Here is a 25,389-nt window from a genome sequence, read left to right on the forward strand (position 1 = left end):
TCTACATTTCACAAACCAGTTGAGTGGAAGCATTCTTAATTTAAGTTTTTCTTCTAAATTTTTTTTCCTGAGTTATAACTTAATGTGCACTGTTACTTCTCAAAATAATTGGGAATTCAGAAATTCTGACTTCTGTGTTGGCCTGTATCATCTTAGTTGAATAAATAATCAATATTGAAAAGAGGACAGCAGAAAAACTAAGGGAAGTTTTGGCCATGGAGTTTCATTATCTCATTCCCTCTTACATAAATAACATCCGGTAGTCTTGCTGGAAACTTTTAACTTGCCGGGAGCTGTTGTGGCCCATAATGTCCTCATTTCAAGACAGGTATTTGCAGGATGATTTAAGTTGTGCGCTCAACAGTGGCCCTGGCACAAAAACCCCTTCCATAAACTGCAGCTGGACTATTACCTTAGTGCAGCCTGGAGAGAACATCAAGACCACTCACTTCCCACTAAGCAATATATCCCTTTCAGGCTGCACCGCTGGATTCTGAGACTCTGGAAAAAGTCTTGTGCTGTGCATCAAACAATTAATAAATTATCTTTTTTTATTTCATTTGGCATTTGGTGAGTACTGGAAAACTTTATATATTTCTAGGTGCCAAGTTCAAGTGTGTGGTTGCTATTTTTGATATGATTTGCTTAGTTAGCTCATTAGCTACTAATTTATGAAGTATCATCCACAACTGAACATCATAGCTGTACAATGATTTTTTTTTTATGTTGTCAATTAAAAAAAATTTTTTTTTAATGCACAGCTACGTAAATTAACAATTAAATGTTAGAGCATGAGATGACGACATGAATAACAAAATTAAGTGACTCTGGCTACAAACTTACTGTGTTTTGGTAACAGTGAGACTAAGTGCGAAAACAGTTACTGAATTCAGGGCAGTGAGTATGCTGCACAGTTCTGAAGAGAAATTGGAGCACTAAATTCCAAGCGTTGTGTAGCTGGAGAGCTTGTGTTTGAAGAGATCATTCTATTAAGACGTATTTTGGATATCAATCTATCGACAGACTGCCGTTGAAAAGATACATGTTTTTCTCCGGTAAATTCTAAATTCTAAATGTAATCAATTTTGTATTTATGCTAGTATTGTGTTTAAAATGCAGTATCAATGATACAAAAAATGTTATGACTGTGTTTGCTTTGGTGTATACTTGCATAGGCACTCTCTTAAAACATTTCAACATGCGGTCATTTACACACCTGTCACTGCCCGTGTTTATGAAGCGGCCAGCTCTCTTGGCAGTAGCTTAAGTTATCCTACTTGAGCATCATATTCAGAAACCATTCATCGCTGTTTCCAACACGTGTCTCATAGCGTAATACGGGTATAATGGCCATTTACGACCTCAGATATGGTTTGTTCAGAATCAAGATGCAGCCCTTTGTTACACAATGTGATGTTTGTTTGCCCTAAAATGCATACCTTAAAATAACTTGAGGTACATACGGAGAAGGTTTACAATGTAGCTGACGTGGAGTTTCTGTAGTTCTAACATTTCAGATCATTTTTGTTGGCTTGTTAACAATTCGAAGTCGAGAAAACTTCTTCGCGGGTGAATTCATGTGCATTTTAATTGTGTGCGTTGCAGATGTGTCCGTAAACCTGGGTGGGTAGTTGCGTTTGACCTCCGCAGTTCCAGGTCACTGGTGGCCATAAACGTTCCCACTGTCAACGTGCCACCCACAGTTTGAGTGACTATTTAGCGCATAGGTGTTATTCTGTTATGAAAGAGTCAGACAGTCAGTTTTGTCCCAACCCGCACGACACTAGTTGTAGTGATGACTCGCACAGAGCCGCATCTGTTGTGCTGGACCATGCGGGCCAGTTGAGAGTTGAAATGTATCATTTTTCCAAGATGAGTCGGGGAAAGTCCGTTGTCTCTTTTTCCGCGGGTGTACGGTTTTAAATCACATCTCCATTCTGCGTTTGGGGTTGCTGTCCGTTGCTAAGATTTCCAGCTGTCCTGTTCTTTCAAGATTTCTTCTGCAAGTTACTGCCTAAATGACTGAACGGAATTACAGCACACATTTGAAAGACTTTAAATTCCAAAGTCCAATTTCCTCCTGTGGATTGAGATCGATATTCTGGGCAGTTAATTGTGGGGTGTAACTTTTATATAACATTTTTTATATAATGTTAATTTTCTCAAAACAAGCCTTTACAAGTTCCATCGATGACAGGAGGATATATGAAATAATGCATGTACAGTATATGGATTTATACTGTTTTTTTTTTTGTTTTTTTTTAATCAAAAGACTGAGTAAAACATGCTAGCATTTAGCATAAATGTAAACACCTATATGTTATGCTGAATATACACAGCAGCTGGACTTACTGCTGGCCTCGTTGAGAATGCAACCATGTCCTTTTAATGGTGAGGAGAGAATATGAGAGGAGGGACAAGCTGCTTTCTGTTCACTGCACTCTCTTCCCCAGAAATGACACCATGTTGTGACACCGGGAGAGTGATTCTGGTAACTCTGTAGTTGCAGGATCACATTCCCAGATCAGGGGAGACAAGCACTCACACACCGTCACCCCTGAGGGGGTGCTGTGGGGTCAGTTACCACATTCATACCAATTATCACGTCGGACAGAACCGCGTGCTGACTACAAGCCGTCAATCAACCAGGTTGTTCCAGGTATCCTTGATCAATATTCATTTCTAATCTTTACAAATTTCTATCATTGACAGTCAACACCACGCACTCAGTTTCATCTTAGTGGTGCTGATAGATATCTAAAATTGTGAATGACATTGTGGTCATGTACAAAGTGGGTCTAACTGCAGTTCTATGGGCATGACAAGCATCCTGGGTCAAAGAGAGGTCAGATCAGATGTATTCTATAACAGGCCACGCCGAGGTGGTCCTATTTTTGAAAGAGCAGTCAGCAGTTGAGGGTCAGACCCTCATGTTGTTTGGGTCTTTAAGGACTACGTACCTGTCCTGCTGGATTCCAGGTTGTTTTCTGTGTGGGGTTTGTTGGGGTGGATGAGTATTTGGACCCCTTCTTCACTGACTCTGTCTCCCTGTTTTGTCTGTGTGAAAGTGCAACTAGCCGAGCTCGCCTGTCCGTGTGAAAGTTCATCTGACCGAGCTTTGCCTGCCGTTGGTAATGAGGGCCTTTGCCATCAGCCTGTTCTCCCTGTTCTGCTGCTGCTCCGTGCTCTGTGATGTACGAAGCCGACCCCGCTCACGACCGACAGGACCCAGGGGGCGGAATGACACCGCCCTGCAAACCAACCTGCTGGGTAAGAAGAGAGGTTTGTGGTAAACCGAGGGGGCAATAGAGAGGTGGTACATTTTGGGGGGTTGCTGATTCTGTTGCTGAATGACTAAGTTGTCTTCATGTATGTTTTGCCTCTTGGTACCATGTGGTCTCTTTTAACAGCTGTTATATTTTAAATGTGATAAGAGTTACATATAATTCATGCAAACAATTTACAGGACAATGGGACATTGTTTGTATGTGTGTTATGTACTTTATGAGATATGCAAACCAACTGGACAAACCCTCCTGTATGCATTTGTCGAACAGGGGATTTGTATATGGCTCAAGAATTTGCAGAGAGTTATTTATACTCAAGACCCACTTCTGGGTAACAATGAATACTACAATACCACATTAGACACTAGTTCTCCTGGCTATATTTATGAGCATTTTCACCCAGTTCCACTAGACATATATTTGAGGGTTCTCGCTTAGAAGCTTTATCCTGTTGTCTGCTACTGACCTACTTTTATGACCCGCCAGCACCTGGCCGCTGGAAGCAGACGTTATTTCTTGCTGGATTTCTTACAAGGCGAAGGTCCGGGTGCAGCATGTAACTTACAGTTCAACCTAGTTATCTTTTTTTATTATTGACTATTATAGAGAGGTCAGCCATTGGCTTGTACCAAGCTAATTAATAATTGGAGGAAGTGTGCTTTTTTTCTGAGCTTATTTGTTGTATTTAGTTTAGTGTCGTTTTTATTTTTGAGTATCTCCTGTTTTTATTTTTATTGTAGTACTCTTTGGTTGGTCTAGTTACTCTGGTTGTGTTTATGTTCTTGGTGTTACTGAAATAAATAAAAGAATGCTTCACAAAAACAACTAAATGATTAGCCCCGTATCTGTTGGTCTTTTCAGAGAGTCCATGCAAGGGGAAGCCACTGGACTTTGTGCTGGTCATCGACAGCTCCCGTAGCGTGCGTCCCCACGACTACGAGAAGGTCAAGACCTTCATCACCAACATCTTGAGGTTCCTGGACGTGGGGCCGGATGCTATGCGCGTGGGCCTGCTCCAGTACGGCAGCGTGGTGCAGAACGAGTTCTCCCTCAAGACCTTCCACAGGAAGGCGGACATGGAGCGGGCCGTGCGGGACATGGTCCACCTGGCCAGCGGCACCATGACGGGGCTGGCGCTCCAGTACACCATGAACGTGGCCTTCTCCGAGGCCGAGGGCGCCCGGCCCCTGCACCAGCACATCCCCCGCATCGCCATGGTGGTCACCGACGGCCGACCCCAGGACACGGTGGAGGAGGCGGCGGCTCGGGCCCGGCAGGCCGGGATCCAGATCTTTGCCATCGGCGTGGGGCGGGTGGACATGAGCACACTGCGGGCCATTGGCAGCGAGCCACACTCCGAGCACGTCTACCTTGTGGCCAATTTCAGTCAGATCCAGACTCTCACCTCTGTCTTCCAGTCCAAGCTGTGCGGAGGTGAGGGCCTTGTTCCCAGCATGCAAGATTCTTTTCCTCTTACCACGCTAAACTCCAGGCACGTCGACTACATCTCTTGTTTCTGGTGTAGCATGTTTGAAAGGTTCTTGTCTTCTTGATGTCTATTAGACATTGCATGTAGGCTATTTCCTTGGCAGATTACCACAGACTACAGTATCTGCTCTCTATGCACATTATACAGTCACTACTGACATTGCTTTTTGTGTTTGTTCAGTTATAAAGCTGGTGCACAGACTGGGCACTGGAACAGATAAAACAGACCTGGGGTGATTAAAATCCCACTGGTCCCCTTCTGACCGATTTCCACTGTTGTCATGTTACCTGAAACTCCTAAAATCAGCCCTCAGGAGGCCCTCGATGCTCAAGACCCCAGGCTATCACCTGCCTTGCCTGTTCATAAGATTCACCTCTGGGGTCAGAAAGCTTCTCTTCAGGCCCCCAAACAAATCTGTGCTCATGTTGTGCTGAACAAGCACACTGCATGTGTCCACAGGTCTGAATTGATGTATGAGGTCATGTGAGAATAATGCTTAGCTAACCTGTGTAGATGACAGACAGCAAAAGAAAATACACGCCTTACCAAATGAGAACATCTACTGTTGTTGGGTCTGAGGTCTGCCAGTTAGAGTAGAATCACATCCTTGAAATCTATCATCTTGGTGGCAAAAGGGCCCACACAGCCATTTGTGGATATTTCTTATTTATTTCAGGAAACCACTGTGGCCCTGAGAATTTTGTGTGCACAGACAGCATTAAATTGTGGAGAATCGGCATATTTATCCTTGATGAATCACTGTTGGAAATATCCAACTCTGGGTCAAGTGCCAGAAAATAAGTCTCTCAGTCGAGAGTTGTGAAAGACATGAAGGATTGAATTGAATGACAATGACACAAATAGTCTTGTGAAGTCTCGTAGTTTATAGCTTCCATTCTGACTTTATAGTCACCCAGTAGAATGAATTGTCTGGCCCTTGTTGCTGGACTGCCACCCATAGTGTCCCATTACCATAGAGGTTAAAGAGACACTGGTAACAACTCCACTTTTAGGGCCCTGTTAACTGCTGACTGTAACCCCTTTAAACCCTGTGTGCTTAAGGTGCCAACCTGTGCTCCGTGGTCAACCACCGCTGTGAGCACATCTGTGTCAGCACGCCCACGTCCTACGTGTGCAGGTGCAGGAAGGGCTACGTCCTCAACCCAGACGGGAAGACCTGCCGCGGTGAGTCTGCTGCTCTCTACCACCCTGTTTGTTTTGGACATGTAAGTGGTTTTCTGTGTGGTCTTAATTTAATTACACTGAGGCCAAAGCAGTGATGGGATAGATCAGAAACTAGCTGACTTTACCATCCCCCCTCCCAAAAAATAGTGGGCTCTTGTGACAGTACTCTTAAGGTGGTGTAAAGTGAGCAGCTGTAATTGTGATATTGTAAGTTCACCTGATATTCCACATTGTATTCCTCCCAGCAGTTTAAAAATATGTTCTGCCTTTTTGATGCCTGTTTTACTTGGGGTCTGCACCCTGTGTAAAACGTGCAGTCAGGGAGGTAAATCAGGAAGGGGGACTAATGGAAGTTGCACAGTAGAACCAGCAGCAATGGTGACTTTTTGGACTCAACAGTGGAGGATGTTTTGGACCCAACAGCAGAGGACATGTGTGCCACAACGGACCTTCTCCTGCTTTTTCACTGCCCCATTATGTGTTTTTCTCTCCACTTTGTAATGCCCAATTGTATATCATCACTCACTGCAGCAGACCCTGGTATCAATTCAAGAGAACACAGAAAAGAATCTGCCTTCTTCAAATCATGTTAAAATGACAGTGCAAGTCAGGAGGAAGACACTTCATGGGCAGCTCAACATGCAGACTTGTGAATGCCCAGTTGAACCAGTGGGAGTTGCTAGCCCTGCCGGCCATAGGACTGACACGGCCCGGAATCCATACCAGACTGTGGGGCCCATCCATGCACTGGAACAGTGTTATTGGCTTTCTTACACACTGTCTCACTGTCAGTGCCCCCAGTTCAAGTCATTGGAGTCCATTTGGGTTGGCATCTTAATTCAGCTGCTAAATGCACATTCAAGTAAAGGAGTATCAACATGTAATTACTGCGGGCTCATGACGGTGACACTTAATGCAATTTCCATGTTCTCCAAGCATGACACAGTATCCGTGCAATGGTGTGCTCAATTCACAAAAACAAGAACTTGAGGGATGTCTTCCTTGGACCTACATATGCCAAAAATATCAGATAAGCATCTTAATTATTGTAAAGAGCCTATTGCATAATACTGGGAGACAGATGGGACTGGAACATGAATCCTGGATTCTGTGAGCTATCTGCAGTTCACCCGGTGCTGTGGAGGTAAATGAGGGATTAATGCACAGCCGCCCTCTGTAGTGGGGATGGATTTCCCCTGATTGCAGTCTGCACCAAGCGCCTACTCTCTCTCCATACAGAATTTCGGTCATCCCGTTAGGGTCCTTTTATGACTTCTCCGTCCACGTTCAGGTTTGGCCCAGATTTTCTGGCGGAAGTGGGGAGCACGGTAAGCAGGTTACCAGACGGCCGTGTGCTTTTCCCATTACCACCCCGGCTGCGTAAACACAAAGGGGGCGAGGTGCGGGGTGTGAGAACACCGAGCCTCACTTTATGTGAAGAGCTGCTCTGGTTTAGCACTCCGCCAATCAACTGAATGATAACTCTCCATAGGCTTCTTCTGCAAGGTGACCTATCCTATTGTACTGAAGTGTCCAAAGATTTAACCACAGAGCGTATCATCTCTTGTGAGTTCCTCTTAGAACTTGTACCCAGGCCCTTCCTGGGCACTACATCCCTCATGACCATGTGCAGCTGGAGAATGAGGTCAGGTCCTTACTGACATGCACATGCTCTTTTTATTCTGTCGGCTTTCAGGGATAGATTACTGTGGCCTGGGTAACCATGGCTGCCAGCACGGCTATGTGAGCATGGCACAGTTCTATATGTGCAGGTGCAAGAAGGGCTTTGTCCTCAGCGCCTGCAGACATGAGTTTGCCAGGCTAGTCCTGACACAGACTCCTTCCAGTGCAGAGAGTTCTGCTGACCCCACAGCAGCCTCACACCCTGTGGGCTCTCAGTTTCTGGCAGTCCCTACGCACTAGGCTTTTACAATTTCTGGAACAACTTCTTTTAATAAAAGAAAATGAGATGGCCTGACAAAACAGATTTACCAAATGTTGTAAAGTTTTAGGTCCTCAAGGATAACGTTTTTGTAAACTCGTGAAAACTTTAATGCTTCCATCCAACTTTAATTTTGGATTCATTCTCCATTCTGTGCTTGACTGGCTGTCTCTAAATGGTGCCTGAGAGTACTCTTTTTAGAAGTACATTTGTACTCAGGAGGGCTGTGCAAAACACTAGCATGCTATTCCTCCAAAACAGCTGCAGCTAGCCAACTCCTCTTTTCTACTCTGTGATCTGTTGCACCGAGTGTGCTTTTCTCTCTGGGTGATGGCTAGGGCTAATTTTGTATCAGTCTGGGCTATGGGGTGCCCCACTGCTCTCCCTACATGTTTCTCTGCAATCGCCTGTATACTTCCTGTGTAAAAAACCTCAGGTTCACCTACAAAAGCTGGTTGTGTCCATTTTAAAGGGACACTACGTGGTCTTGCTCATTGCATATCTACACCCTGTGCACTGAAAGGAAACCCAGTGGAAAGTATCCAGCCTGGGAGTGCTGCTTCCTTGGCAGTTGGCCTCCAGTGGAAAGGGGTGTCATCCTGAAACCCACACCTGATAGACACCCCTTCTTCTGCTTCCCCTTAGTCCCTCTAGGTGGCACTGCCGAGCACAAGCAAAACGTGCCGGCTTTACAGCAGTAATATACCGTAGAGCACGTTCATTTTTCTCAATCACCCCTTTGAGGCAGCAATAGATCTTCACTTCACACTGCAAGGCTTTTCACTGCTAATGAGCCATAACCAAGTGCAGGCATGACCCCCTGATACTGAAGCTATACTTCTCATTGGAACATGGCACCTGTTTGGCATTGAGAAGATTTGTGTCAGTTAATGTACCGCAATAACCATTTCTCCCCATTATCCTTGACCAGTGTGGATGCATGAATTATGGAGTGAAGCCAAGAGAGTCAGGGTTTCAAGAAGAGAAGAGGCTGTGAAATAAATGTAAAAAGGCATGACAAACCTGAATGTCATTTTTAGGGGGAACTAAAGGTCGGACATTATTGTAGGAGATGCCATTCCTCAGTGCTACTTCCCACAGTAATACATAAAACTGAACCTGTTAAATTCACCTCATTTTCATAAGTGATTATCATAGTGTCAGTAGTAGATATAGTGCATCATTTTAATGCACGCATTGAATTTAATTAAATTTCATGTTTCATGTTAGTAGCCAATTGGCTGATAAACTATTGTTGAGATGGAGCACTTGTAAGCCATTCCTCTATGTGTTAGTTTATCTATTTGTAACTCAATATTGCTGTACATACAAGTATTTAAATTCTTGTGTAGAAGTGGATTTATTTTCAATATTTATAATAGTGTGGTTTTCAACTGCAGGCCCATATAGGCATGACAATAATATTCTCAGAAACCCCTCTCAGTACTGGATAAATAGTCTCAATGCATTTACAAGGATAGTGCCAGGTTGGTGTACATGTACTATGGTGAGTGTTGTGAAGTTTTTGTGTAATTTAATGTGTGGGTGTATGTATTCATATATTTATTATATTCATTATTTATTTCAGCTTCCCTTTTCTCAAATGGTGCATGTCATACACATCTTTACACAAAGTTATGTGTGACTTGATACTTATAGAAAGTGAACTAGATCTTACAGTATGACTGAAATGCAGTGCATAATGTATGGGCATGAGGCATGTATCCCAGTGTATAACACTATCTAGCAATGTATTGAATTAACATTTCAATGACAAGTTTGAGATCAATGGTAGGTGTAGCTAAATACAGGTTATCATTACGGGATACAGTTACATGTATTTGTCTGGTTTACTGATATTTGGTCTGTGTGCAGATCCACAGAGCGCTGCAAAAGAACATCCGTCCTCCCCATCGTAAACCTTGAGAGGTTTCATGGCCTCTATTAGCGTGTGTTTAATGGGGACCCTTTTTTACTGTGAGTTCTGATGTGATCACCCTGTTATTGTCAGCGCACATTCCATCACTGCAGAGTGATGTAACCCTGCATAAGGGCTGTGCTAAAGGCACCTTGGACACTAAAGTAGGACTCTGTGAGGGCAGTACCACACACATGCTTAGTAAATCTGAATAAACATGGGATTCCTTTCACACGATTACATTTGCTAGAGAATTTCTAATGTAAGTTCGGCTACAAATCCTGAATTAAAATTTAAGGATAGCTTTCCAAATGTCCAAATATAATTTTTTGTTTTGTGTATTAGAACAATAACTTTGACAGATACTGTACAATTTTTAATATCGTCCCTGTCCCTCTCTGCTCCCTCCTCTCTGTCTGTACTGGCTGACGGATCTCAGGAATTGACCAGTGCGCTCTGGGTACCCATGGTTGTGAACACGAGTGTGTCAACACAGGAGACTCATTTGTGTGTAGATGTCATAAGGGCTACAGGCTCAACCCTGATGGCAAAACCTGCAAGAGTAAGTTTCCTTTTTCCATGTTGCCATGTGCCTACCAGTCCTTTAACTGGCAAAAATGACAGGTAATCTCTACCACAGACATTGCCTGATGCATTCACACTGCACAATGTTAGAATCATCAAAAGCAAGTCTCACCTTCCAGTGTTATCATAACTATCTCCCTAGATATCCAATCTACTAGATTCTAAATGCTGTTTTCATTCACCCTTCAATGCACATTACACCTGGGAGCCACTGAAGAGATATATTATCCTCTAGCATGCAGGTCAAACTTTCTGAGCCTAAGACCAAATCTTAGGAATGCTTTTTCTGGAAAACCCCCCTTATTTCACGATATCACCTGACATATTCTCAAATACAGAAATGAAGCTATTTTGAATTAAAATGACAAAATAATGGCATGTGCACTAATTAGCACAGAGATTCGTTATGATTATCTGGTAAGGGGAATAATTAATTTTAATGTGTATATCACCACCTATCTCAGCCCCTCTCTAGTCCACACCCCCAGTTCAGAGACCACCATTCTCATTTACAGTTTCATCACAGGCTTTCATTTAAGTTAATGCTTCGGGTCAAAGACAGAAACTTTTATTATGTTTTATATTTTTGTACTCTTTTTTTGTCATTACACTGATGGAGCTTTGCCCTGTCGTTCTCCCTGCAGAAATTGACCAGTGCGCTCTGGGTACCCACGGCTGTGAACACAAGTGTGTTAACACAGGAGACTCCTTTGTGTGTCGATGTCACAGGGGTTATACACTCAACCCTGATGGCAAAACCTGCAAGAGTAAGTTTCCTTTTTCCATGTTTGCATGTGCTCCCGATGCTTTAACTGGCAAAAATAACAGGACATCTTTGTGCCTCAGACATTACCTGATGCATTTACACATGATTTGACAATCATGCCCTCCAGAGCAACTCAATACTTAGTTCATAGTCTAATCCGCCCTGTTTATCACACAAGCATTCTTTGGTTTTGCACTTCTTTCTTTCTGGTCTTTCTCCCTCGTCACTATCTTTGCTCACCTCAGAAATTGACCAGTGCGCTCTGGGTACCCACGGCTGTGAACACGAGTGTGTCAACACAGAAGACTCCTTTGTGTGCAGATGTCGCAAGGGCTACACACTTAATCCCGATGGCAAGACCTGCAAAAGTAAGTTTCCTTTGCCATGTTCTAACCCATCTTTTTTTCTCAATGCTAAAAATAAACAAAAAAATGTGTGCCATATGCCACTCTAACAAATAAACATTCTGGTTTCAGCTACATTACACAGATACTTTAGAGTGACCAGAACACTGTTACAGTTACAGAGATGTTTTATGGCTGAACTTCAGCAACAGTGGCAAAATACATAAATCTTTCTAGATGTGTAAACCGAACTTTGAGTGCTCTTCGGCATCCCAGTGCTTTTTCTAATCTATTTTTGATATGATTTTCTACTGTTTAACCAGTGTATTGAGTTCATTTGGTTTCTGCAGTGATCGGAAATTGCTCTGCATTGGGAGTTGATAAATTTAGATCTATTCATAGTACAGCAGTAGTGCAGAGTTAATAGGGTGGTGTAGGTCTGCTTAATTACAGCATGGCCCTGTGATTACAGAGTGCCAGAGCTGCCATAGACCCTGTATCACTCTCGTTGATCCCTGTCTGGTCTGTGCCTGCATCTCAGTTTGGACACAGTTTAGTGGAACTGAGATCAAGATTATTTAACAGCTTTGACCTGCCCCAATGGTCTTAATTTCCCTTTCACATACTGTTGTAATGTATGAGTCATAGCAGTTGGGGGCTACTAAGTAAAAGCTTGACTTACATTACTTTACATTACATTACAGGCATTTAGCAGACGCTCTTATCCAGAGCGACGTACAACAAGTGCATTAGTTCAAGGTGCAGAGGTGCAAAAGAAACACACTAGAGTGAAGTAAAGACTTAGTATATTATAGCATATTATATATTTTATTCAAAATATTTACATGGAAAATATTCTTCTTGCTGAATTTTTTTCTGAAAGAACTAGGGCAATCTTTGTGTCAGGTTATTATCTCAAATAAGTTGGTATTCAGTCGTACTTTTATTGCATTGGGGAGCCAAACTGAAGGCGAAGCTGATAGAGTGTGAGGATTGAGAGAAAACAAAGTGTTCAATTGAATCATGCTGACTCACTCTGTCATCCCATAATTGACAGGTCCTAATAGTGTTCCCATTATCGATATGATCACCTAAGCGCTGAGTAACACTAAAATCCAGCCGACTCTGCAGTTTCCCTGGGCTAGGGCTGCAGACCCCAGCCTCAGAAGGAATCTCAGCAGCCTGTCTGTGGTCTCCTCTCTCTATTCAGTATAATACAGGAAATGAGACCGGGGGAAGTGCTCAGGACTAACTCCTTTTTCTTATATTTTTGCACATTGCACTCTGTCCAGGGAAAATGCTTGAGCTGTCTTTACTGCGCCCGTCACTACAGTTCAGACCATGATAGTTTCAGGGGAAAATCTAACTCATTTTGCCCACATGCTGAGCTGGCATTAAGGGTAATTGGATGCTTTTGGCCTTGAATGTAAAAAAACAGAAGCTACAACAATATTATGCTGACCACTTTCTTCATGCTTCCTTAGTCCGTGTAAACAGGCAAGCAATAACGTTAGAGGAACAAGATTCAAAAGTACCTTTTTATAGAATTATAGCACTAATGCACTGATTCTGTGATATTGCACAGAACTTGTGCCACGCACCGGTGCTTAATGTACAGTAGCATCCATAGGGTCCATAACTGGTACAACTGTCTGGTACAATGGTTTATTTTATCTCATAGTTTCAAAACTTGAAATGACATAGGTGTCATATATAATAGGTTTATTCCTATTATCATTGTTTCTTTGCATGAAGTCTTTCTGAAAATCTGTTATTTAATTTCAGTGGGCTTCAGCTGCAAGCAGAACTCTAAAGTAGCAAACCTTTCAATGCAGATGATGTAATTTGCAGCAGGGCGTGGGTGTCTTTGCCAGCTACGGCAAAAAAACACCCAGAGAGAGGACAGCGTTTTTCACCACATGTCACGTATTCTAGGAGTCTGACGACACCCTGAGAAATTAATCCACACTGAAGGGTTTCTCACCCTTGTATAGTATCTCTTTGTTACATAATGTCAACATGCCTGAGGTCACCATTAACCCCCTGTAGCAACAGAGCTATCACGCTGTGTGTCACAGTATAGCTTGTTGACTTTGGATTAAGAGGAATAGACGGTTTGTGCTGGGGGAGAAATCATGGCATTAAAGAGCCCATATTGTAAGCAGTAAATTAAGTTCATACAGTACATGCAATTTCAGGGCACTGGTACAGCAATCATCACTTTTTCAGATAGTACTTACATAGCAACACATACATACATTACATACATACTGTATGTAATGTTTGCCATATTTTGCCAGATTAATGAATTATGTAGACTAATTAGTTTTAGGCATTTATCAGATGCTCTTATCCCGAGTTACATAACTTACATTCTTCTACATACAATCCATTTATACACTGGGTATTTGCTGAAGCTATTCAGGTCAGACACTTTGTTTAAGAGCACAATGGACATGCCCCTGTGCAACCTGGGAATTAAGCAGGCCCAGTTCCCTCACCATATTGCTACACTCCTGCTCCTGGCATAATATTGCCCTCTATAGAGATTGTTTACTTAAGAAAGGTCATAAGTGAAATTACAAAGATAAACAGAAGGCCAGTGAGTAACAAGCAAATGATGTTGCAGAGGTAGCACTTATGTTTCTCTGGCAACAGCCAGTATCCTGTTGGTGCCTTGTGTGTTGATAGTTACTATTGCAGCAGTAACCCAGGGGCAACTTAAACCCTTCCTACCCCTGACGCAATGAACCTGTTTGAGCCCCCTGCTGCGGACCTATGTTCTTTTATGACTAACTGTATTTCAACCTGCAATGAGTACACTATGGAGCTCAGTCCGTGCTTCAGGTGACCCCCTTCATGGACTGAGCCAGTCGGGAGCCCTAGTCTGTATATCAACTTTTGAATGGTGTCTCAGATAATGATATGTGAATACACCACCCAATCACCATTGTGCTCCCTGAGAGCATGTGACGTCCTGAGGCCTGTTCTCATTACTGTCTACGCTCATATTTTAATGTCTGACGTCCTGGTGTGGATTTGGCATTCAGCATTTGACATTTCTGTCCTGACCACAACTGACCCTCAGTGTCTGTCAGTGTGATAATGCCATATTACTCAGATTCCCATTGTGGAAGTGAGTCTGGGTCATCTGAGGTAATTTTGCTAAGTATAAATGCTCCTTATTGTTTATATTGAAATAAATATTGCTTGTACATGTCAATAATGTATCTGTGTTACTGCTGCTGTGTAACCGATCCCATGTGATGAGTAATCTACAGATGTTTGAGTGCCTTCAATATACATATATTTGGGTTCCAGGTAATCAGGGAGGGTATCAGGGATTGGCTCTATATTTTTGTGTCATTCTCACCTAATAGGTTTCCCAAGTGAATTCTTTGATTATTTCATGTTTTAACTGGCTTGTTGCCTCCTCTGGAGTTCAGCTAATATTTAATCCAGGTGGGTGGCAAATAAATAATGCATCAGGTAAAGACTCTGGTGGAGCTGGCAAAAAGTTAATTCATTTGTTAATTAATAGCAAACAGACAAAACAAACAAATATATGGTCTTTTTCAGGCCTTAATACCTAATCAGATTATTTGATGTTTTGATAACCGTACCATCCCTAAATAGATGTTAATATCCATTAATAAACACATGTATGTACCCAGAGTCTTGTAATGTAATTTAATAGTAAATCTCTTGTGAAAATGTGTGCTGTTTAAACCTGTGTAACAGTGCGATGTGGTGACCCTGCTGGTCTCAGGTGTCGATGTCTGCAGCACGGTCAGCCACGGCTGTGAGCACCTGTGTGTCAGCACGCCGGACTCTTACATCTGCAAGTGCCGGGAGGGATACACGCTGGCCGAGGACCGCAAGAGCTGCAAGAGTAGGTGCCTCCCTTTAAAGAAAAAACTTTAAATGAAAAATAAATAAGAAGACAAAAATATACTAGAGTGCTTCTGGGATTAAAAATCCCTGAAAGATACACTTCGGAAGTCAGGAAAATCTAAGCGAATGAATAAATCATTTGCCCAAAAATGTAGGGTTGAAGGTCAACTTGAGGTGTTCATCTGATAAATCAAATTTGTGGATCATCTGAAGTCCAAGGTACTCAGTGCAGATGCTGAATACAGATGACCTAGACATTTTAGCTAGTGACGTCACTTCACAATTGGATTTTATAATATAATAACCTTCATCCCCCTTTTTGGCACATTTTCTCCAGTTAGAAAAGTAATCGGAAGTGAAATCTGACCTTTTAGGGAGTCACTCTCACAGATGCTCAAACCCCCCTTTCCTGGAAAGCTACATTACCTTCTGGAGCCAAACCCAACGCAGGATTGATATTACGGTCATCACTGTGAATCATTACACTTTCAAAGTCTGCAAATGTAGTATCTGAAACTTGTGAGGCCTATAAGTCTGAAGGGTTTGTTAACCATTATTAGTAAGATGAGGCACGCACTGTACACATTGTCTTATGTACAGTGCGTGCTTGCACTTTACATAAGAGATTAATCCACCATAAGAGGGATTTGTCTTGCTGAGGATAGAATCCTCCCACTTATGTCTCATTTATGTAGGGATCGTACCCAGAACATACAGAAAATCGTAGGACTGATGCAGCTTAAAACAAATTAAAACAAAACCGATATTTGAACTTATATTTGAACTTCAGCTAAACACTAAATAGGAAAAAAAGGATAATGATCATGGTAACTTCCTCAGCTCAGCAGTTAGGGTTTTGCATGGCTTTTATGTATGTTCACTCGTTGAAATGCAGATTTCAGTTTTGTGTATTAATATTCAGGGGAGGTGCAGATGAGGTCATTACACTGGTTTTCAGCAAGTGATGCTGTTTGCTAAGAGTGTGTCCATGTTAAGGGACAGCTCTGCCTAAAGCCTGATTTATACTTCTGCGTTGAATCTACGGTGTAGGTACGGCGTAGCCACATTCCCTATGCCGTAGCCTATGCCGTAGCCTGAAGTGCACCTCCCCAGAAATGTAACTATACATCGTGGCGACACAGACCGCAACAACTGTGATTGGTCTGCTTGGTAGCATCGCATTTCCTCCTACGCATTTCCAACTAGCGTTTTGGCGGTGTATTGCAGAGCGATGCAGACAGACCAGTGCACAAGTATAAATGCTCACAACGGCGTAGGCCACTTGCGTAGGCTACGGTGTAGGCTCTGCGTAGATTCAACACAGAAGTATAAATCAGGCTTAAGTAAGTAGGGTTTATGGAGACCAGTCTCATCACACAAGAGGGTCTCTGCTCCCTCCAGTGTATCTCTTGTACTCCTCTGACATAATGACTGCACAGTTCAGCGGGTGGACTGCAGCAGAAAAGAGGAGCTGGCCCGTGCTTCAGATGAGACCACGTGCTTGTCTGCACTCCCCAGAACTGAATGTGATTGGGCATTCAAAAACTATTTAAATTAAAAGAAAAACACAAATGGTTTTAAAAAAAAACATGCTGATAAATGCAAAATAACAGTTGTAGCTTAAACAAGTGATACATAACTAAAATGTCTTAAATATATAATGATATAATATAATGATATAATGGTATAAAGCAATGTTGGTGAGGAGTGTGAAACATTGCTGACATGTTCTGTAGAGGTGTCTAAAGCCTGCTCTGCTCTGCTCTGCTGACTGTGTGACTCTGCAGAGCTGGAGTGCAGAGACGGGGCGCTGGACTTGGTGTTCGTGATTGACGGCTCTAAGAGCCTGGGCCCGGCCAACTTCCAGCTGGTGAAGCAGTTTGTGATCGGCATCGTGGACGCGCTGGACGTGTCGCCCGCGGCGACGAGGGTGGGGCTGCTGCAGTACTCCACCAAGGTGCGCGCCGAGTTCACCCTGGGCCAGCTGTCCTCCGGGGAGGACGTCAGAGAGGCGGTCTCCCGCGTGCAGTACATGGGCCGGGGGTCCATGACGGGCTCCGCCCTGCGTCACATGTTCGAGTTCAGCTTCTCCGCCAAGGAAGGGGCTCGGCCCGACGCCCGCCGCATCTGCATCGTGTTCACCGACGGACGGTCCCAGGACGACGTCTCCAAATGGGCCACCAAAGCGCAGGAGTCCGGTAACGTACCACATTAGCGAAGAATTCTCACGCCATGCATGATTAGCTGCAGTATTTAAATATTACAATGAAACATTTACCAAATCCCAAAACCCCCAATCTTCTGTATAGCAAACACATTGAGTGGATGCACCGGATCCTGTAACATGATCATGTCACATGAGACTATTCAACAGCACGCCAAAGAATGCGTGATTAATTGCCATAGTCTGATGTTTACTGTGAAGTATTTAGAAAGACCTGAACTATATAATAACCATGTTGAAAAAAGAATGTAGTCAGTTTTTGTAGCGATGCAACATGCCCTTTGTGATTGTGTCTTGCTAAACTCCCAGGCATCACAGTCTACGCAGTTGGCGTTGGGAAAGCCATAGAGGAAGAACTTCGGGAGATCGCTTCAGCACCAGACGACAAGCACTTGTTTTACGCAGAAGATTTTAGCCTCATGGGTCAAATTACAGACAAACTGAAGTCACGGATTTGTAAAGGTACTCCCCAAAATAAAGCTGAGGTCTCAAAGGTGCTCTGGGAGACGCTAGAAAAACACCAGCGCGTGAGATGAATGGTGTGGTCATTCTGAAAACAGAAGACCACGGTGCATGGTCTCGTTTTACATTATAAATGCCCTGCATTTTCACGTCATACAAACTGTGTGTGCTGTGTAAACCGGTACAAGATACTTTGGTGGTTTTCTTTATTAATAGTGATGCAGTTCCTATTACATGCTCTGAAACAGTTTCTTCGTGCTGATTATCCTCTTGAGTGCTGATTAAAAGAGACTAGAGAGATGCTTTTCTAAACCTTTGATTATCAAACACTAATCACTCTGTTTAACTGAAAATCTGCCAATGGTTATGTGTTTGGAACTGCCAACAGTAAAAACCAGTTTAAGAACCATAATTACACAGATTACTAAATAATAGAAAAACATTAATCGTGATTTTAAAAATTGTAATAAGGATTTCATTCTGTCTAGGTACTAGCTGGAATATTAAGATCAATTTCCATCTGCCTAGAATAACATGCTTATCAGATATGTTCTGTGTATTTGAGCTATGCTGTTTTCATTTCTTTTCAGTTTCTGTATGTAGCAAAACATTCGATTTTGGCTGTGCAATTCTCCACAACTCAGTAACTGTTTTATAGGATGTATCCCCAGTGGTCGGAGGATAGGCACATTGTTGCTGATGGAGTTAGAATGTCTTTTTTCTAACTGGATCACACGATTCTTAAGGGAAATACCCTGGTCTGTGCCAGCAGCTAAGCATTTCTTTTTCAGAACATAAAACCATGTCTATACAGTTGTATGGTGAAGTGCTTTGTCATTTAGAATGTCATTCCATAACTGGCTAGAATTAACCCACAGCAGTATTTCCAGTGCTTGCTAATTATGTTCAAAACAAGGTTACATGCCTACAGAGGCAGTGTATGTGTGAAAACAATAGCTTTGACAGTAAATCGCATAGAAAAACCTCCACCCGTTTTATGAATTGAGCTCCCTGCATTTTCAATAAGCTAATAATTTAAAAATAATACTTCTCTGCCCCCTGCTGGTGACTTGCATGAATTATAGATAAACTCACCCAGAGGTCAAGCTCATTCCAGATTTCATTTTTCCTGATGATTCCTTTGAAGAATGATCCCAGCTGTTTCCTTTGAAAGTCTTACTGGAAGCTGTATTAGTTTGCCATGCATTAATACCCTCCTTTAAAAAGAACCACCTGTGGGTTTATCTTATTAGCGCCTCCCTTTCCCACGATGACAGCATCTCAGAAAGGCATGTTTTTGTGTCCTCACAGAAAGGCCCTCCAATGAAGACCTGTGCAAATGTGAACATATGGTAAGCTTCCAAAGCCAGGCCACAGAACAACTGCGGATGCTGAGCCAGAGACATATCCTTTAAGGCTTCAGAGAGCAGGTACTGTATATACAAGATGGAGTTAAAACACCCCCTTATTGCAGTGCTGTTTGTCTTTATCTCTGAGAAGCACAATCAGTTGTTCTCAATATTTTTCTCATATTTTGATTAGCGTAGCTCTATTTGAAGACCACCTGTTTCATAATCAGATGTCAGTCATGGTGGAAACGTTCGTTTTGTGAAATCTCAATTTGCGTTATTCCCTTAATCCTTCAACACTGGAAGCTGTGACAAAGAGGCTGGAGATGCTGGAGAACCGCTTGGGACATAACTGATTCCTCTGAGATATCCGCTCCATATGTGATATAATTCAGAAGAAAAATCATTCAAGACGTTGTCTTATGAACGAGGACTGCTTTAAAACAAATTCAGTTTCCAGCACTGAAACAGAAGTTAAGCTATTTTTTTTACTGATTGAGATATTTATATACATTGAGATATTTTATGTTTTATGCATTACAGACATGTCTCTGCTACCTGCTGGTATTTGGGAGGCCTTTTTTTCTTTACTTATGTTGCTGTGTATAAAGTGTATGTAAAGTGCTGTGCATCTATGCATGCTCAACATGCATAGTTATACTTCATTTAGAGAACCTGTGTTTTATACTGTCAAGAAAAGAGTGTCACATTTCATTTTTAAATTGTGAAATAAACAATTTTAGTAATTACATCTGCGGTCTTCTCCCCTTTTAAGGATAACCCATGATTTAATATGCAAAACATTTTTTGCTCCCATATGTGATAAGTGTTGTTCAGTATAAAGCGTATCCTATTCCACACTGATTAACCCATGGCAAATACCTGATCGAATGGGGTTTATAGTCTGTAGTCTGTGATGCAAAATGCAGCTGCTCAAAGCGTCATAGATTCATATTCTAAGCCACATCTAATCATAGCGGCAGGATGGTAGATCTCCAGGAACAGGGTTGGTTACCACTGTCTAGTCTGTACAGTAACTCCAAGAAAGTCCGGTGAGATATCACAAAGGATGAAAGGCCAGAATTTCCATGTTTTCTCCCATTTCCAGGAATCTGATCTTTATTCCAGGGAGTAGTTCTCCAGTTTTCAATTTGTGGAATGCTAGAAGCATCAAGGTAACAGGAGACTTGTTTCAGGATGATATCCTTATGTCTTTACTCCAAGTATAGTACAACAGGAAAAATGTATTTTGGATCGAGAATGCTTCCCACTTAATTTCCTTTTATTTGCTACTACATTCCCTCAATTCTCACGATATTTAAAATGTTAAATGTGAATGGAAGAGATAAGAGATAATTCAGATAATCTGTCAGAAGTCTTTACTTGCAACAGAGGAAACCAAATATAAAATACTGCATAGATTACATATAATTCCAGTTATCAGGAACAAGATGGACCGTAGCATTTGACACTGAGCTTGTGTGTATGTGTGTTGTAAAGAAACCACAGAAGAGAGGGAAACTAAACATTAACATTGTCCTTCATATTTGTTTACTGGAGGTCAGCATCACTTTAACATATCAGTTTAAATTTAATTGTATGAGAAATGCAGACTGCAGCTGCAGCGCACCCTATCTGGGTGAAACAGGCACAGTGGTGACTCCAGATGCAAGCAGAATTTCCATGGGAACACACAAATATAACCTTTTGAGCAGAACCGCTGCTTAGTACATAAAGGCCCTCCCTGTCATTGCTTCTGGAGAGGGATTACTTAAACCTACAGGGAAGCGTTTGCCACTGCTACAACAAATCAGTCCACATAAAACCAAATTAAATTATATTCCTCAGACTTGAAGCATGTTTGCTACATATTAGCACAAAAAGACTGAAGTCCCACACAAATACCCAGGCATTTTTTCAAATGATTTATTTATAACAACTTGAGGGAGGAGAAAAAGAAAGACTTCACTTTTCGCCCTGCTGCTGGTCTGGCATGCTTCTGATGATGTCGGAATCGCCTGCGGAATAAGAGACCGTGTCAACACAGCACGGCAAACGATCGCAACAGCAAAATTTTAAATTCCCTTTTCACTCGGTCGCGGAAAAAAATTCCTTGACATTCTTTGCACCGACAAACTTGACTCAACAACCTAACGTACAGCACTCAAGTGACAATGTAACCAGCAAAGCAGGTGTGAGAACAGAAGAGGCAAAACAAGTCCGATCTGTGAGTTCTCGCGCTGGTGTCTTTATCTAGCGAACTTCTAGCCCTGCTTCGATCACGGACTGATCAAACAGGCGAGAATTATTCGCGAAAATGCACGTGCATAAAACCCCATTGGAGAGGAGCCGCAATCTAATGAAACTCACCAGGGTCAATGATGGCCAGGGTGCACACTCTGTAGTATCTACCACAGGCTGTGCCAAGCTCAATGTTATTCCCACTGTAATGGTGAACACCGGTCTTGGCCAGCATAGCGTAGTACTCAACTTCGGATTTCCTGAAAGGAAAGAAATGCTTTATTTACGGACAGCAGGCGTGCAACAATCAAATTCGCCATTATTAATTATAAATTAATAAATTAAATGATTTATATTCTTAATGTATTCATTTAATTTTAAAGTTTTTCCCAGTGGGAAGTTAGTCACAACACCACCATTGTTATTTGATAAAAGAATGTTCACAAAGCAAAGAAAGTTATGGGCACTAATCAAAAAGCAAATCTTTACCTCAGATTAGGGCAGTTATTGGCCAGGATAATCAGCTTGGCTTTGCCCTGTCTGATCATCTTCAGTGCCTGCTTGTAGCCCAGCACGTATTTACCGCTCTTCATCACCAGCTGGAGCCGGGAGTTGATCGACTCCAGCGACTTTTTCTGCGCAAATCAAAGGACATGAAATGTATCGGGCATACATCTTTCTTGAGACACGTAGTTGAATTTCTTTCCGGTATTTATTGATATAACAGTAAATAAAACTATGACATACACTATAGTTTGTGTTATAAGTGCAGCATATCATCGGTGAGAACAAGTTGCCCTTTGACAGATGATAAAACTGCGGATTTCCAGGTGCCGGAACGAACGCGTTCGCACAACTTTGCCAGCCAACTTAGCTATTTAGCCAAGCAAACATTTGAGGAAACTATCTGCGTAATTTCCGTTAATGCAGATAATGTTCCGGTCATGTACACTGGACACGCGTGACAATGTAGCAGGTGAAACATTTAACCAGAATCCTTTCAAATTAGATACGTAACAGGACTTGGAGAACATCACAGCTATCCAGCTGTAACCCGCACTTGTGCTAGATAGCCCATGTCACCTCATGTATTTAGCAGTTAACTTAGAAGACGTAAGGCATCATTCCACTGGGCAAAGTCCGTCAAGTTTACTGAAATCCACAACACAGTAATTTCCTGGGTGAAAAATTCAAACTGCTGGGAATGCCAGCAATAAAAACTCCACGTGAAGTTAATACCGTCAGCTGGCTAATGTTAACCAACTAGCTAGCTACTTCCCATTCATCACACCGTCCGCACAGCACAGCTACCATTTCTGCACTCACCGTTTTCTTTGCGGCCACCATGTTTGCGGTTCGGTCCTTTGTGACCAACCTAAATGAAATAAACAAGGTAAGACTCCGACATTTCTAAACATACAACTCAAAAACGGCACCAGCTCTGACATATTTTATCGCAAAACACAGAGGATAACTCACCAGCTTCTAACACAAACTATGGCCTCGAGAGAAAGGAAGTACTACCCAGAATGCATTACCTTTGTGCGAACTAATATCGCGAGAGGAAGCATAGCGGTACTACTGCACTCTGTCATGTCCCAATGTACGCTCTATGGATTTAGTGTTCTGACTTTGGCAGACAAAACTAAATTCCACTGCACCAAATGGGAAAACATGCAACTCGCCATTTCATCAAAAAGAAGAAGACCATGTGTAGAGAGAGAGACAGTTGGCTGTTACTAAGAATAGCCTGATATCCTTATTCATGGTAAAAAGCATCTTAAATAAGGTTAGTATAACCTGTCGGCATCGACACTGTTCAGTTCCAACTCTGCATAGGCTAACAGAGCAACACTTTAAAGTATTCAGGTACTTTCTTTTCCTGGTGCCATTGATGTCCCCCAAGGTATTTTGTTTTCAGTATAGTAATAACTTAACTAAAGGGATAAATGAGTCTTACATTCACATAGGCTTCCAGTCTATCTACACAGGAAGCTTCAGCAGTGGCTCCCAAACTGTTGGCCATGAGAGAGCTTGTGGTGGGTGGTAAGTCTATCCAAAGATATTCACAGTAATGAAATAAAGTGTTGCACTAGAAAATACATTCATTGTGGACGTGATGTTTTGGAGTCACTGAGCTACAATAACCAATCTCTGAGGACTCAAGCTACAATAGTTGCGAATTGGTACATCAATATTGTAGCTAAACACCTCCAGAAACTGAACCAAACTGACACTGCACTCTGCAATAGTTTGGACAGTCACTGAGGTCTTGGTACTCTAATCTTACAAGTCTACTGGGATTTAAGATTCAGGACTGAACTTGGTGCATTGAGCCACATTATTGATGCATTGTAAATTTCTTAAGCATTGTCCAAACCTGGGTTTCATGAGTGAAAGCCCATCAAGCAAATCTGGCTATACTTTGATCTTAGCTTTTGGTGGTCCATAGTTTCCTGGTGTATTATACGAAATATAAAATAATTATATATGCACAAACTGGCACATTAACAATATCCAGCCATCGACTATGATGCAAATCACTTTTTGTATTGATTGTATGAGCAACAATAGTTTTTTGCTTGCATTCACTTTTGAATATTAAAAAACATTAATTTCAGGAAGAGCGAGTTCTTTGAGTGTTGGCAGTTTTGCTGCATTGGGCGAGTCCCTGGTTGAAATTCACGTATACAGTTTAGACTTTTACAGAACAACTGCGTATGATTCTTTGGAGATGTTGACAGTTAATTCAGCAGGTAGGCCTACCTGAAATTCGAAAACCACAACTTTGTGCTCACAAGGTGGGTTTCTATGTTACGCTGTACAGCCACACAGGTATTAAATGAATTAAAGTTTTACAAGTAGACACCTGTCATTTTACTTACAGCTACTTCACGGTTGATATAAAATGGGAAGCCAGGATCACTGCACATGCGCTACAGGCAGATACACGCTCAAAGTGTTTGCACCATGCATGGCCAAGCCGTCTTGGAAGATGTCTTGAAATCACACTCAGAGTAATTCTGCTCAGCACAAATTTGCTGTTGTTTTTTTACCTTGAAATTTATTCAACATCTACATAAAACCTGCTTCAATTGCTCTAGACAGATGCTTCCCCAGCTACAGTTGGTGTACCTAGAGATATATAATATATATTACTTATAAAATAACATCATACAAAATATTATGTGAAATGTAAAGTTTAAAAACCATAAGTGGACATTATGCAGCATCTTTGTATGGAGTTCTAAGTAAGCCATGTTCTAAGAATAGTGTTCACTGTGTGAACTAAACTGCATTCTTGGCTAGAAATAGCTGTACGAAATAAGTATTGTATCTTATTGAACCTATATGTTGTAGTTGTCCATGACCATGAAATGCACTTTTGTACATTGCTTTGGATAAAAGCGTCTGCCAAATAAATGTAATGTAATGTAATGTAATGTAAGCCATTTGGGCTTGATGAAAGGTACTGCATGTTTTACTTATTCGTAACGGTTATGTTGCAAGTAAACTGATGAGGTATATCAAGTCCTGGCTGTCCACAGGATAAAGGAGTGCTGCTGTGTGTATATAAGTCCCTGATCCCCTTGGAGTCATCATCATGACCTTTCCAGAAGTGTCTGGTGGGTCCAGCCATTGGCCTGGAGAAGCCCAGGTTATCCCTGCAGGTCTAGGGGTTCATTGTCTGACCCTCTCCTTC

The 25,389-nt window shown here is 42.1% G+C and overlaps 2 protein-coding genes across 4 annotated transcripts; one reads left to right on the forward strand and one right to left on the reverse strand.

Moving 5' to 3' along the window:
* Positions 1-370: 370 nt before the first annotated feature.
* On the forward strand, positions 371-20,147 carry LOC118209546 (matrilin-2-like). 3 transcript variants are annotated; one of them, XM_035384946.1, is made up of 13 exons: positions 371-570; positions 2,504-2,659; positions 3,069-3,270; positions 4,149-4,721; positions 5,839-5,961; positions 10,261-10,383; positions 11,051-11,173; positions 11,418-11,540; positions 15,286-15,408; positions 17,198-17,608; positions 17,944-18,096; positions 19,408-19,500; positions 19,746-20,147. In XM_035384946.1, the coding sequence occupies exons 3-13, from the start codon at positions 3,135-3,137 to the stop codon at positions 19,799-19,801; spliced, it is 2,037 nt and encodes a 678-aa protein (XP_035240837.1). In that variant the 5' UTR covers positions 371-570; positions 2,504-2,659; positions 3,069-3,134; the 3' UTR covers positions 19,802-20,147. The 3 variants fall into 3 exon arrangements, with proteins under 3 accessions (XP_035240837.1, XP_035240845.1, XP_035240826.1); XM_035384935.1 differs by lacking the exon at positions 371-570 and adding an exon at positions 967-1,055 and having other exon boundaries at positions 3,103-3,270; XM_035384954.1 differs by lacking the exon at positions 2,504-2,659.
* Positions 20,148-21,349: 1,202 nt separating this feature from the next.
* On the reverse strand, positions 21,350-23,268 carry LOC118219789 (60S ribosomal protein L30-like). The gene is made up of 5 exons (XM_035403203.1): positions 23,166-23,268; positions 23,013-23,061; positions 22,176-22,321; positions 21,816-21,946; positions 21,350-21,463 (listed from the first exon to the last, which is right to left on the reverse strand). The coding sequence occupies exons 2-5, from the start codon at positions 23,031-23,033 to the stop codon at positions 21,411-21,413; spliced, it is 351 nt and encodes a 116-aa protein (XP_035259094.1). The 5' UTR covers positions 23,034-23,061; positions 23,166-23,268; the 3' UTR covers positions 21,350-21,410.
* Between the last annotated feature and the right edge of the window lie 2,121 nt (positions 23,269-25,389).

Source organism: Anguilla anguilla, chromosome 1 (assembly GCF_013347855.1).
Source record: "Anguilla anguilla isolate fAngAng1 chromosome 1, fAngAng1.pri, whole genome shotgun sequence".
Classification (NCBI taxonomy): Eukaryota; Metazoa; Chordata; class Actinopteri; order Anguilliformes; family Anguillidae; genus Anguilla; species Anguilla anguilla.